Source organism: Leptonotus elevatus, chromosome 6 (genome assembly GCF_054856555.1).
Source record: "Leptonotus elevatus isolate MCC_2025b chromosome 6, RoL_Lele_1.0, whole genome shotgun sequence".
Taxonomy (NCBI): Eukaryota; Metazoa; Chordata; class Actinopteri; order Syngnathiformes; family Syngnathidae; genus Leptonotus; species Leptonotus elevatus.
In genome coordinates, this window is record NC_141244.1 from 20,935,680 (window position 1) to 20,948,927 (window position 13,248).

Genomic DNA, 13,248 nt, shown 5'->3' on the forward strand with positions numbered 1-13,248 from the left:
GATTGTGAATAACAGCTTTTTCTTCCGTCCAAATGGGAAGACAGATTCAGTTGGTTAGCATGTTAGCATTAGCCATGACTAGCTAGGGAACCTGAGACCTGCGACCAACACATTGTTTTATTTTTATTTTTTACACCCATCAAACCTTTTTGTTCCCTCAACATGGGAAATCTTTATTTGTTTTTCCCACAATCCGGAATATTTCATCTTTTTCTTTGTATTCTTATGTGACACTAAGAATTAATTATACAGTGAACCCCAGCTATATTGTGGTGCATCATTCACACCCCTGCTATAATATGGGATTTCAAGATTTTTGTTGTTGTTGGCAATATACAAGTCCAAATTTAGAGTTGCGTGGCTTTGGTGTAGTACCACGTTGTGCCACAACAAGTAGGGCAGCACTGAGCTTTACTGGAAGAAGTGCAGCGAAATAATGAATGAGAAGAAGAAGCCACTAGCACTAAGCTAGATGATATTTTCACATTGGCTGAACATTTTGATGTCTAATACAATGTTAAAGTTATTTACGTGTCATTTTTATAATAAACATCAACTGGAAGTTTTTAAAAAAAGTTTATTATGGTCTATCACAGATTTTCATATTTTCTGATGCTATGCGACAAACTGGAGTTCACTGTAATCATACTAACAATCATGATGTGAATTTTGACTTAGTGTTCTGTTGGAAAACTGAATTTCTTGGAATATTTTGGAATGCAAACCGCATATATAAAAAAAACAAAAAAATTGTTGGTCATGTGACCCGAGCACCCAAACACTAATCAAGTCAAGAAGGTTTCAAGTTGAAAACAGTCACATTTGGCCGCGGCGCCCCCTTCAGGCCACGCAGGCGTCCTTGCAGGCCTCCAAGGTGCTGAAGCGGTTCGCGTTTCCTCCGCATCCGCTGTACCAGAAGCGCTTGCACTGCCGCCGCTGGCTGTCAAAGAACCACATCATGGCGTAGTCCTCGCAGTTGCCCGTGTCCTCGCCCATCAGGCAGGGATCTTCTGCTTCATCTGCGTCTGCGTCATCTGGTTGACGTGATCAACAAATAACATCTGAGTGAAAGTCTTTTAACTACTAATAGAATACAGTCTGCTGTCTACGGAAATGTTCCCTAGAAAAGTAGTGACAGTGTTAAGTTTGTATTCATTTTGTAAACTACACTCGGCTTTAAACAATATAAAGTTATCATAAATTATTTATTTGTTCAATATTTATTATGGGAGGTCCACCAGCTGACATTGACCAAACGCAAGTTACAAAATCAGCAGTGCTCGGGTTGCGTTCCAAAAGTATACGAGTTTTCCAGTGAAATTTTCTATGAAAATGACTACGCTTGACTCGGAAGTAGTGAATGATAATGATAAATATGACTTATCGGAAATATACTTTTTTTTTCAGAAATAAACAACTTTTTAAGAAAATATGGGATTTTTAATTCATGTATTTTCCCTTTTAAAGAGTTTTTTTTACAAAAATATTTGTTTTCCTCAAAAGCATGACTTTTTTAGAAAAAAAAAATCTTCAAATAACGCTCTTTTGGGGGGAAATTACAACATTTAAAAAAATAAGTCACCTTTTGAATATTAGTTTTTCAAAAATATACAACTCTTAAAAAGATGGCTTTGGAAATATACAGCTTTGTTTATACATAATACTAAACTTTTTTCAAAAATATGTACCTATTTTGAAAGTTATGACTTAAAAAATTACATATTGTATAATTTTGATTGATTTGATTGATTTTGGTAATATTCTGCTTTTATTAACAATTTTATTTTGGAAAATGCAGCCAACCATGCCAAATTTGCCTACTGGCTAATTTAATAAAAATTACAATTGTCTAAAAAATCGTTTGGCACCATTATGATTTTTTTTTCATGAAAAGATTTTTCAGAAATGTTCCACTTTTTTTCAAACACTGAAAACCAATGAAATGTTTTTTTTTTTTCATAAATATGAAGCTATGTTGAAAAAAAAAAAAGTATTTCTAATAAGTATTTCGTAAAACAAGTCTGAACTGATCTTCAGGTGTTTTGTGCTCATTCCTAACCTTCTGGTCTCAACACGTGGACAGCGTCCGTCTTTTTGTTTTGCTCCTGCAACTGGTCGCCGTGCTCTTCCTGCGCCTGGTCGGCAAACTCCTCCACTTGCCCTTGACTGGATGCCACACCCGTCACATGACCGACATGATGAAGAAAATGATGATGTCATTTCCTTACCCATCAACGAGGATCTGTCCACCTTGGCCCGTCTGCTGGCAGATCCGTTTTAAAGGTGGCGGTGGGTATGTGTTGATGCCCTCTGTAAGACACAAACACGTCGGCGTGAGAAGTCAAAGTCATCGGCCTCGTTTGTTCTTCCAATTGAATACTGTGGAAAGAACGAATGGCAAATGGTTGTTGTTGCGTCTCACTGTCAAGCGCGGTCATGAAGACCCTGAAGAACCTCTGGGCGTAGTCCCGTTCTTCCTGCTGAAGTCGTCCCAAGTGCAGCAGGTGCTGCTGCGTGGGCTGGCTGGCCACGGTCTCCACCTGCTCGCGGTCGTAGCGCTCGCCCACCGTCACCACGAACAGCGCCATCCCCTGACATTTGGCCTTCTGGGCGGCGGCTCGCAGCATTTTGAGGTCTTCCGCCGACGTCCTGGTGCCCACCACGGCCAGCACCACCCTCCTCCTACGGGCGTGACCGGCCGTCATCGCCTCCTTCAGGCCGAGGTCCAGGGCGTGCCCCAGGGCTGAGGATCCGCCCTCTTGGCGCATGTTGCGCAACAGGTGCGTCCTCATGAGACGCCCGTCCTGGTAAGCCCGCAGGCCGAACTCCAGCTTGGTGCCGCGGGCGCCGCTCTGCTGTACCACGGCCACTCGGGCGCGGGTGTCGGCGCGGCCCGGCTGGGGGCTGACGGCCAGTTGCTCCACCACGGAGCCCAAAAGCTGCTGGGCGCCGGCGTACTCGTCGGCCTGCATCTCGCGAGAGCCATCTACCAGCATCACCACGTCCGCCTCCACTTCCTGCGGCGCCGGCGTCTCCTGGATAAACGCGCAGTCCTGCGTACGCCGGCATGGGTCTGCGCAAATGAACAACATACAGGAATGACATAATTGAACAGAATGTAAATAATAAATCCGTTTTTGACACATTTTTTGCTTCAATTTAACGGATATTGAGCTACACCTGGTGTACCATCCTTGGCCACCTGGGGGCAGTATAATACATACATATGGCACTGTTACAAGTTACTCCTCTGTAAACAGTAGTAATATTATTATTATTAATATTGTTTATTAATATTGTTTTTCGCAGATAGCCTGTGTGTAGTTTTCCATTAACATGTTGGTCCAAATTATCCATTACTTCTAAAACCGTGACTATCAATGCTAACCGCTAGCATGTCAAAGGCGTTTTGCATTGTTTGTTAGCATTAAGCTAAGCAAACCTTCCCTAAAGCAAAGCTAGGTGGTTGCTTTAAATACACAAAGTGTAAATCTCTGTTTTATATTTAGTTTGACAATAAACAGTAAACTGGGAGTGACAATAAACAGCTGGAAGCGTTTGTTTTATTCATTGTTCACTTTTTGCCAAGCTGCTCCTTGTTGCGAAATGAATCAAAGTTAAATTCACTGCCACGATCGGATTGTATCTTTTGCTCACAAGTCAAAACTCGTCAAAAAGTCTGGCAAGTCCCAACTGAAGGCCGAGATGCCAAATGAATGACGCGCAGCTGGCTCTTGATGACCACAACATATGCTAACATTAAAGCTAACAGCTTAAGCTAATATGCTAACATAGCCTAATTGCTGCTTACCGTAACAGATGGCGCAGTTCTTCACCTTCCTCAGGTCGGCAGCGGCATCCCTCCCCAGCACGGTGAAGATGGAGTTTCCGGTGTCGTCCAGCTGGAAGGAAACGCTTATTCAAACTTTACTGTCACAAAAACTGTGACTAACACATGGTAGGTCCCCCACAAAAAAAATCCGTGAAAGGCAACTGCGTGGTGCGAATTGTGAATATGTTGGTTAGGGTTGACTGTACCTGAAAAGTACACTTAAATACAGTCAATGTGGCGTCCAAGCACTACTTTTATCGATAATAAGTTTCTGTACTTACTTCAACATAGTTCCGTAGAACCAAGATATCACAAGATAGTGAAAAAGCACTTCATTTGTCTAAAAGAAGTTCCTCAGCTCACTTTAAAGGGATATTTGACTCATTGAGCCATTTTCAGCAGTAAAATGTTAAAATTTTTGTCCAGAATGAATTTGTCAAATTCATAATTTTTTTCATGTAGAATTAATACCTTTAAAAACGATTTTTTTCCTCACTTGCTATCGACTGAAGATGACATCACCTGTGCTGAGGAAGTAGGTAACGACCAATCCCAGAAAACAGGTGAGCCATGATTGGTCGTTACCTACTTCGTCAGCACAGGTGATGTCATCTTCAGTCGACAGCATGTGGAAAAAAATAGTTTTTAAAGGTATTAATTGTATACAAAAAATTATCTAGTTAATAGTTATCAAATTCATTATGGACAAAATACTAACTTTTTTACTGCTGAAAATGGCTCAATGACATAGTTCCTTGGGGTGCCAAAAGATGGCGGCAAAGCACTACTTTTATCAATAAGAAGTTTCTGAACTCACTTCAACATAGTTCCTTAGAACCAAGATATCACAAGATAGTGAAAAAGCACTTCATTTGTCTAAAAGAAGTTCCTCAGCTCACTTTAACAATAGTTCCTTGGGGTGCCACACGGTGGCGGCAAAGCACTACATTTATGAAAATGAAGCTCTTCAACTCACTTCAACACAGTTTCTAAGCACCAGGATGACACCTAAAAAATACTTTTAATCACTTCTGCCATAGAAAAAAAATGTGATCCGTAACTAAGTATTTTTACTTCTCCAACACTGCCAGAGACCCCGATGTCAAACTTGCCTCCATGGCGCGGCTGATGGCGGGGGCGTTCCTCATGGAGATGACGGCCGGGACCACGTTGAGGGCGCGGTACTCCATGACGGCCGTCACCACGTCGCTTACGTCCTGCGACGGCCCGTTGGAGAAGAACACGGCCACCTTCCTCATCATGGCGCCCGAGCGCACGCGCTTCAGCACGTTGTGGGCCACGTAGCGCATGGCGGCGCCCAGCTGCCGCCGATTGCTGGTGCGTTCCAAGGCCACGTTCCTCACGGCGTCCAGCAGCTGCGACTTGCGCCGGTAGTCGTGGAAACGCACCAGGTACTTGGTGTGGGCGCTGTACGCCACCACGGCTACGCGGGCCCCCGTGGGGCAGTTGCTCTCGGCCACGGTGAGGTCCTCCAGGAGGGAGAGCAGGGCCGAGCGCTGGCGCTCGAACGCCGCCGGCGTCACGTCCTCGGACATGTCCAGGGCCACCACCAGCTCCGTGGGGAGAGCGGGGCAAGAGCCCAAGTCTGAACGACGACAACACATAGTAAGATTGCGTACCAAAACGCCAAGCTTCATTCATTTTGTTTGTTCACTCATTCACTTTGGGTCATTTGTAAACGTGTTCATTTATTCATTCATTTGCTCATTCAACCATGTTTTTCACTCATTTGTTCATTAATTCTCTCATTTATACATTCACTCATTGGAATTCATGTGTTCAATCATTCACATGGGTTCATTCATTAATTCAGTGTTTTATTAATCCTTTTACCAATGTATTAATTTGCTCATTACACTTTGTCATTTGCATTTTTATTGATCATTCTCTCATTCCTTCACATATTCATTCAATCATTCAAATTCCTTCTTCCATTTGAATTCATTCAATGATATATTCATTCACTCATTCACATCAGTTATTTTGCTAAGTTATTTACTATTCAATTTACTCGCTCATTTATTTATTCAGTCAGTATGTACTTTCTTAATGCCTTTATTTACTAACTGCCATTCATTTGTTCATTCATTCACTCATTTAGTCTCTAACTTGGTCACTTATTTAGTCAAAAAAAAATTATTTGCAAATTCATCCATTATTTCATTCCTTCTTTTACTCATTAACACATTGGATGAATTAATGTATGACCTAATGAATGAACGAATGAATGCCAGCTCAGTCACATTCATTATTCCTTTCTTAACTCATTTATACACATGGTCATTAATTCATTTGTACATTCATTCGGGCATTCATTCTCTAGCTTGATCATTCATTCATTCATTCATTCATTCATTCACACATTGGCATTCATTCATTCATTTGATTATGAATTGATTTACTCATTCAGTTATATTCATTCTTATTTTATTCATTCATTCATTTATTTCCTCATTCAGTCATTCACTGTTTCCAATTCAAACAATAATGGTGTTTGAGTTTTCCAAAAATTAAAGACAAAGTTCCTTCATCAAGCTTCCTGATTGCAAATTAAGGCCACTGCAACGTGAAGGTTGACAACTCGGACAGGAAATGACATATACGGTACGTACCCGTGGAGCAAGCTGAAAGAGACCACAAACAGAGAGAGGGAAGCTTACATCTGATTGGATGACAACATGACATAGTGGGCGTGGCGTAGCGAAAAGATACTGGACTCACCACAGTTGTCTCGGATGAACGTGATCAGCTCGCACTCCTACGTGGCAACAAGATAACAACACACTTTAAGAAAGACAACAACACACCCGATGAACAAGATGGCAGTGAACACAAGTTACTTACCGTCTTCCCTTTACCTCCGGCTGGACCTCGCGGGCCCTGTGGGTGCCAAACAAGGACAACATAATTCATTGAGTCTATCATTCATTCATTCATTCATCGGTCATTCATTAGTTTTTCCCATTGGTTTATTTATTCATTTAATAATTAACTATCTCTTTCCTTTATTACTGTCATGATTTCACTCATTCACCTTTTTTTCATTCATTCTTCAATTTATTATTTTTCCAATTTTTTCATCTATTAAATTATTTTTGTTGAAATGTTTTAACATTATCTTGCTCCTATATTCACTCAGTTATTCAACCATGGTGTCACTCACAATTTACTTCTGTCATTTGTCCGTATTTTCATTCTTGATTTATTCTGTCGGTCATTCTTGCATTTGTTTTCATTCATTTATTCATGTTTTAATTCAGTTATTTTTTTCCATTCATTCATACATTCATCAAGTCATCCAGGTATTCATTCTTTCATTTGTCTTTGTTATCCTTACTAGAGTCTGGGTTTATTTATTTGGTTTTCATAAATTCATCCATCGACTGATTTAATCATTCCCATCATTTTCATTAGTTTATTGTCATCTCAAAGGAGGGTTGACGCTCTCACCTTGTATCCCTCGTAACCTGGCTCTCCAGGTTGACCCGTGTTTCCAGTGCGACCTGAGTTACCCTGCATGGGGCGCACAACAAAGTAAAACAGCACAAAAGTCAACAATTATTAGATTACAATATAATTTTTTTTTCATTTTAGCTCTGGGCAAATCTCGGATTTGATCATTTCATTTAATTTTATTTGTGATTTTAATTTTATTGTGTATTTTTTTGTTTCGGACCACTCAAGCAACTATTTTTCACCAAAGTCACTATGGACTTAATTCTTGCGAGGAAACCGGCAACATGAGCAAAATCTTTTTCAAAATAAGAGCCTGATGGATGGCAATCACGGCGACTCACCCCACGACCTTGGTTGCCTTTACGTCCTGGTAGACCTTTAGGACCCAGCAGCCCGCTTTCGCCCTGAGACCAGAAAAGTGGGCGTGGCCTGTCAGCACTTCCTCAGATGGCTTTTTACATTAAGAGACTTTCTGTCAGTGAAATCGAACGCACTCACCACTAAACCGGGATAACCGGGGAAGCCTGAATCTCCCTACACACACAAAACACAAAAACACGCATAACACACAAACAAACAGACAAAACACACACACGTTAACAGACACATGAAAACACACATAGAACAAAGAACGCACAGACAAGCTGAGTTCAACATGGGTTTGCGAGCGTGTGCGTAATCTTGCAAGAATGTGGCCTAATCACCTTGATTCCTTTGGGTCCAGCTGGTCCGTATCCGTCTCTGCCGTCCTGACCCTGGAGGAGGTATCAACAGTTTACATGATGAGTATACAAAGAGCAGCTGCACTCTTGACACGTGACACGCAAACACCTCAAACCATCGATGTAGACATACACGTCATTTTATTTGGAGATTGTTCTCGTTAGGGTCACATTAATGAGTTGATGTCATTCAGTCACATTTATTTAAAGCAGATGTTAATGCTAAGGAAGTTAGCATGTGTAGGACACTTTCCCCTATTGGTCAGGAGGCACAAACACTCACCGGCGCCCCCCGTGGTCCCAGAGTTCCCTGCACTCCTCGCACGCCCGGATCTCCAGGTTGTCCCTTTAATGACAAATATCGTCGTTACCACGGCGACATCACATGATGTCAACAGAAAGCTGTCATTGGCTCACCTTCTGACCGTTACCACCACGTCTTCCTGTGGAGCCCGCTCCCCCTGGTGAGCCCGGCCCCCCCTGCGGGACACAACAAGAATATTTGTTTACCCACAACTCTTACAGCGTGGCAGTGTTGCCATGGCGACGGGTCAGATGGTTCGTATACCTGTGGCCCAGGAAGTCCAGGGATCCCCCTTGGTCCAGGTTGACCTCTGACCACTCTGGGGCCCTAAACAAGAATAAACCAACTAAGAATCAGTGGGGAAAAAAATGAAAGTTTTTAACGCTAGCATCACTTCCTGTTTGTTACAAACCTGAGGGCCTGAAGCGCCAGGACTTCCTGACACTCCAGGATCTCCAAGACCTCCCGCAGCACCCTGGAGGACACACCGTTGTCAGTGTGAGTGTGGAGACATATAGCAGACTGTGGATATCGTATATGAAATTTTGGGTCGTGTCCCACCTTTTCCCCAAGGGGTCCTCGTCTTCCGTCGGGACCCTGACACACACACAAGCACACACATTCAGCGTGAGAAGTGAATGGATACTATCAAGATGGCGACAGTCAAAAAAATAATAATCTCACAGCATTCCCGCGGATGCCAGCTTCTCCGGCCCTCCCGTCTTGACCTGGTGCTCCCTGTGCACAATAAGTGATGGAAAGTAGGAAGCAAAGCAGGAAAGGAGGAAGGACACAGAGAAGGCAGGAAGCATGAAAGAAAGTGGGAAGGAGAGAAGGAAGACAGGAAGCAAGGAAGGCATAAAGATGGGGCAAAGGAATAAAGGAAATCAAGAAGCAAAAGGAGACAAGAAGGAAGTAAGCAGCGAAGAGGGCAAGGATGAGGAAAGGCAAGAAGGAAGAAAAGAGGAAGGTGGTCAAGAAAGAAGTAAGAAACAAATGAGGAAACATACAAAGGAAAGAAGAAAGAAAGTGGGGAAGCAAAGAAAGATGAAGGAAGGTGGGAACGAAAGAAAGAAAATAGGCAAGGAATAAAGGAAGGAAGTAGGGAAGGAAGGAAACAAATGAAGGAAAAAGAACAGCAGAAAAGAAGAATGAAGGAAGTGGCAAAGGGAGCAAGGATACAATGGCAAGGAAAAAACAAAGCAAGAAAAGGTGGGAGGAAAAAAAGATCCAAGGAAGGAAAAAAATTAAGGAAAATGCAGTTCAGGAAGGAGAGAAGAAAGGATGGAACCATAGAAAGAAGGAAAGAAGGAAGGAAGCAAAGACAAAAAAGGAAGGAAGACAAACGTTAAACATGAACGTCCACATGTCAAAGTGATGTCGTCGAGATGATGTCAGCAGCAGTGTTGCATTGTGGGATTGCTGACCGGTAAACCAGGATTTCCGACGTCTCCCTTGGGTCCCCCCACCGTGTTGTCCCGTCCTGACTCTCCCTGACAAAGCACAAGAAGGCGGGTCATGTGACCAGCAGGCTGCGTGGTCTTCGCAAGGAGACGTTCAACTCACCGGATCTCCTCTCAGGCCTCGCTGTCCCTTGATCCCAAACTCCCCCCGGATACCGGGAATGCCCTGAGGGACGGACAAGATTAGATTACTCCCGTCAATCAACTGGCAGGAGTTCATAGGTCAACACGCCCGTATGTCAATACCACACACAACAAAACACTAATATTACGTCATGCCCATGTATAATTTACCGGATTTCCGGGATGTCCTTGCGCTCCTCGACTACCATCTTGTCCTGACACACCCTGCGTGCACAAACACAAAAAGAGCCTTCATCAAATTTGATGAAGATGATGATGATGAGGACATCTGAATGTCTACCTGGTTTCCGTTGACACCGTCCAGTCCAACTTCTCCTTCCTCGCCCTGCCAAAACAGTCATGTGACATCCATCGACTTCCTGTGAAGTTCCTACTAAAGGACGACTTTGTCTCGTTAATGTCACTTACCCGATTTCCTCGCAGGCCTCGGTAGCCCTGAACGCAAAACAAACGAGACGTGAGTGAGGTTCTACATGTACCATCATGGGGTGTGACACAAACACGTGCTCTAAGTACCTTTGATCCTCGGGGTCCAGCACAGCCCTGAACACCTGGAGATCCACTGGGTCCAGGACCACCACGCTCACCCTGAAACACATCGAACCCTCAGCACTACAAGCAAGGATGCAAGGAGGGATCCTTACTTAGGCAATGAACAAAGCAATGGAGGAAGCAAAGGAAGGAAGGAAGCATGGAAGGAAGGAAGGACAGAAGAAGGGAAGAAAAGATGAGGCAACAAAGAAAAAAATAAGAAAGAAAGGAGGGAGGGAGGAAAAGGGGAAAAGGAAGGACAGATCAAAGAAGGATCTTTCTTTCATTCTTTGAAGGAGGGAAACAAAAAGCAAGGGAGGCAGGGCAGAAGAGACAAACCTAAAGCAAGAGTAAAGGAAGTCAAGAAATAACAGGAAGGAAGGAAGGAAGGAAGGGAAGAAATTATTAAGGAAGGACTGGTAGTGTGAAAGAAGGTCAGAAAAATGGAAGGAGAATAGAAGAAGGAAGGAAGAAAGGAAAGAAAGAAGCCAGCAGGGATCTTAACTTCCTTGCTTTATTTAAATAAGGGACAAAAAGCAGTAAGAAAGAAAGGGAAAAAGTAAAGCGTGGAAGAAGGCTAAAGAAAGAGGGAAGGACAGAAGAAGGAATGAACTACAGAAGGAAAGAGAAACGAAGGAAGAAAGGAAAAAAGGAAAAAGAAAGCACCAAAAATGCTAAGACAAAAGAAGGAAGATAGGAAAGAAAGAAGGAAGAAAGAAGTGATAGAAAGAAGGCAGGATAGAGGGAAGAAAGGAATAAAGGGAAAGGAGGGAGGAAAGGAAGGAAAGAAGGGATGAGCGTACTTACGGGTACGCCCTCCTCTCCTGGGAATCCAGAGTAACCTCTTTGTCCTGACACACCCTAAAAGATAAAAAAAAAAAACATCACATGAAGAAGAAGAAGATGATAATGTGTACGACGAGGACAACAATGATGTAACCTTTGACCCCAGGGAACCCCGAGATCCGCGGGTGCCTTCGTGTCCTGAACATTTGCACATGACGTTGCAGCACTCGCGATTGGACACCGTGTCCTGTCACAACACAACATTGACCAGTCAGTCACGGCACATGTGACAGAGTAGCGTTAGTGTGTTAGCAAGCGTTAGCATTTAGCCACGCCCACTCCTGCTAAACTCACGATTTGTTTGAGTACGGTGCTGCCCACGCTCTGCATGCCAATGCTGAGCGGGACTTTGTAGCCGAACCCTCGGCCGAACTCCAACATCTGCAGCTGCGCCAGGTCCGGCGCCCCCTCCAGGCCCACAATCAGCAGCGCGTCCACACCTGCAGGAAGTCCACTGTACTACTTCCGTGTGCCAGAAAACAAAAACACAACTTGACTTGATCTTTTCTCTTTCTTTTAGTTTTTACCAGACTTTCGTAGAAGCTCTGACTCGTATTCCAGTGTCATCACATCTTCATCTAGTCCGTCTGAGAAGATGACCAGAACCTGAAGGACAACATCAGACCATGAATCTTTGAGTTGAAATCTCAACCTCTTTGGAGCTTCCTGCATGGTTGTCAAGGCAAGTCTTTTAATAAGTTTAGAAAAGTTGTCCTCAATACAAAACTCAGCGATTTAAGATCGACTCAAGTTAAGTCATGTGGCTACAGTCCCCCACCTCTGTTTTAAGTACATAAGACCTCACCAGGACCAAGACTTGTGACTTACCTTCACACCACCTCTGGAATCGTCCTTAAACTTCTCCCCGAAGGACTTGAGCATGGCACTGTTGAGTCTCGTGGGAACGTTCAAATTCAAAGTCATAACCTTTGTTACAACGTCATCGTTGGGGTCATAGGGTTTGAACTTGAAGTCGTAGAGAGATCGTCCGTCCTGGCCCACCACTCTGTAACCGATTTTGGTCTTGATCGGGGCGGGGCCGGTGCAGCACAGCCCCTGGATGCTGGAGGCGTAATGGATGATCTCGGGCAAGAAAGCCCTGAGCTTGTCATGGCCGCTGACCAACATCTCACCTGGACGTCCGCTTCTTTGAGAAATGTCGAAGCCTATGGCGATGTCGACGCTGCAGCCTGAAGCAACGTTTGTTAGGCAAAAAGTACAAACATGTCAGCCAGAATTGCGAATGCGCCTGAAGAAAATAAAAGAAAGGAAGAAAGAAGGAAAGGAACGCACTTGTCTGCTCTTTGGGAGGTTTGGATTTACAGATGGTGTTGACCACCTTTTGTCTGATCTTGTCCAAACTATCAAAGTTCTCCACGGTGAAGAGTCTGTCAGCGGTGCCTGTGATCTGCAGGAGCTGCAGGTCGTGCACGTCACCAACGCCGATGGCAAACACCTCCACCCCGAGATCCTTGAGACGCTCCGCGGCGTCTTGCACCTCATCCTGGGACTCGCCGTCCGTGATCAGCACCAAGTTCTGGGAGACGCTGGCCGACCTGCGGCTGCCGTTTGATTCTTCAAAGTGACCCCTTATGGCATCTAGGGCGCGTCCGATCAGGGTCCCGCCACCGCGCTGGTTCATGCCCATGATGTGCTTGTTCACAGACTCGTGAGTGAAAAATTGGTTCAGGTAGAACTCGTGCTGGAAAATGTCACTGAACTGTGCCAGTCCAACGCGCACTAAATCCTGGCTGACTTTGAAGCTGGACACCAGTTGTGTGGTGAAGTTCTTCATGATAGTGTAGTCCCGAATGCTGATGCTGCCGGACTGATCGAGTAGGAAGATGAGATCGGCTTTCTGCTTCTTGCAGGCTGCAAAAACAAAGAGCACATTGTTGAAGAGATTTTAACCAGTTTTAGAAGATCGTA

At 44.0% G+C, this 13,248-nt stretch overlaps 1 protein-coding gene across 3 annotated transcripts in view; it reads right to left on the bottom strand.

Annotated features, from left to right (window-relative positions):
- Positions 1-99: 99 nt before the first annotated feature.
- The window catches only part of col6a4a (collagen, type VI, alpha 4a), a 36,085-nt gene continuing 22,936 nt past the window's right edge, over positions 100-13,248 (bottom strand). For all 3 annotated transcript variants that reach the window (XM_086077830.1, XM_086077831.1, XM_086077832.1), the window contains 31 exons: positions 12,613-13,191; positions 12,148-12,509; positions 11,847-11,925; positions 11,614-11,759; positions 11,414-11,506; positions 11,281-11,334; positions 10,459-10,530; positions 10,351-10,377; positions 10,223-10,267; positions 10,093-10,146; positions 9,902-9,964; positions 9,763-9,828; positions 9,020-9,073; positions 8,897-8,932; positions 8,748-8,810; positions 8,600-8,662; positions 8,449-8,511; positions 8,315-8,377; positions 8,014-8,064; positions 7,808-7,843; positions 7,651-7,713; positions 7,304-7,366; positions 6,698-6,733; positions 6,575-6,611; positions 6,466-6,477; positions 4,945-5,438; positions 3,812-3,902; positions 2,423-3,073; positions 2,229-2,310; positions 2,060-2,166; positions 100-1,034 (listed from right to left, as the gene is read on the bottom strand). In XM_086077830.1, coding sequence (XP_085933956.1) covers positions 841-1,034; positions 2,060-2,166; positions 2,229-2,310; positions 2,423-3,073; positions 3,812-3,902; positions 4,945-5,438; positions 6,466-6,477; positions 6,575-6,611; positions 6,698-6,733; positions 7,304-7,366; positions 7,651-7,713; positions 7,808-7,843; positions 8,014-8,064; positions 8,315-8,377; positions 8,449-8,511; positions 8,600-8,662; positions 8,748-8,810; positions 8,897-8,932; positions 9,020-9,073; positions 9,763-9,828; positions 9,902-9,964; positions 10,093-10,146; positions 10,223-10,267; positions 10,351-10,377; positions 10,459-10,530; positions 11,281-11,334; positions 11,414-11,506; positions 11,614-11,759; positions 11,847-11,925; positions 12,148-12,509; positions 12,613-13,191 — 3,899 coding nt within the window. In that variant the 3' untranslated portion in view covers positions 100-840. The remainder of the gene's footprint in view (positions 1,035-2,059; positions 2,167-2,228; positions 2,311-2,422; positions 3,074-3,811; positions 3,903-4,944; positions 5,439-6,465; positions 6,478-6,574; positions 6,612-6,697; positions 6,734-7,303; positions 7,367-7,650; positions 7,714-7,807; positions 7,844-8,013; positions 8,065-8,314; positions 8,378-8,448; positions 8,512-8,599; positions 8,663-8,747; positions 8,811-8,896; positions 8,933-9,019; positions 9,074-9,762; positions 9,829-9,901; positions 9,965-10,092; positions 10,147-10,222; positions 10,268-10,350; positions 10,378-10,458; positions 10,531-11,280; positions 11,335-11,413; positions 11,507-11,613; positions 11,760-11,846; positions 11,926-12,147; positions 12,510-12,612; positions 13,192-13,248) is intronic.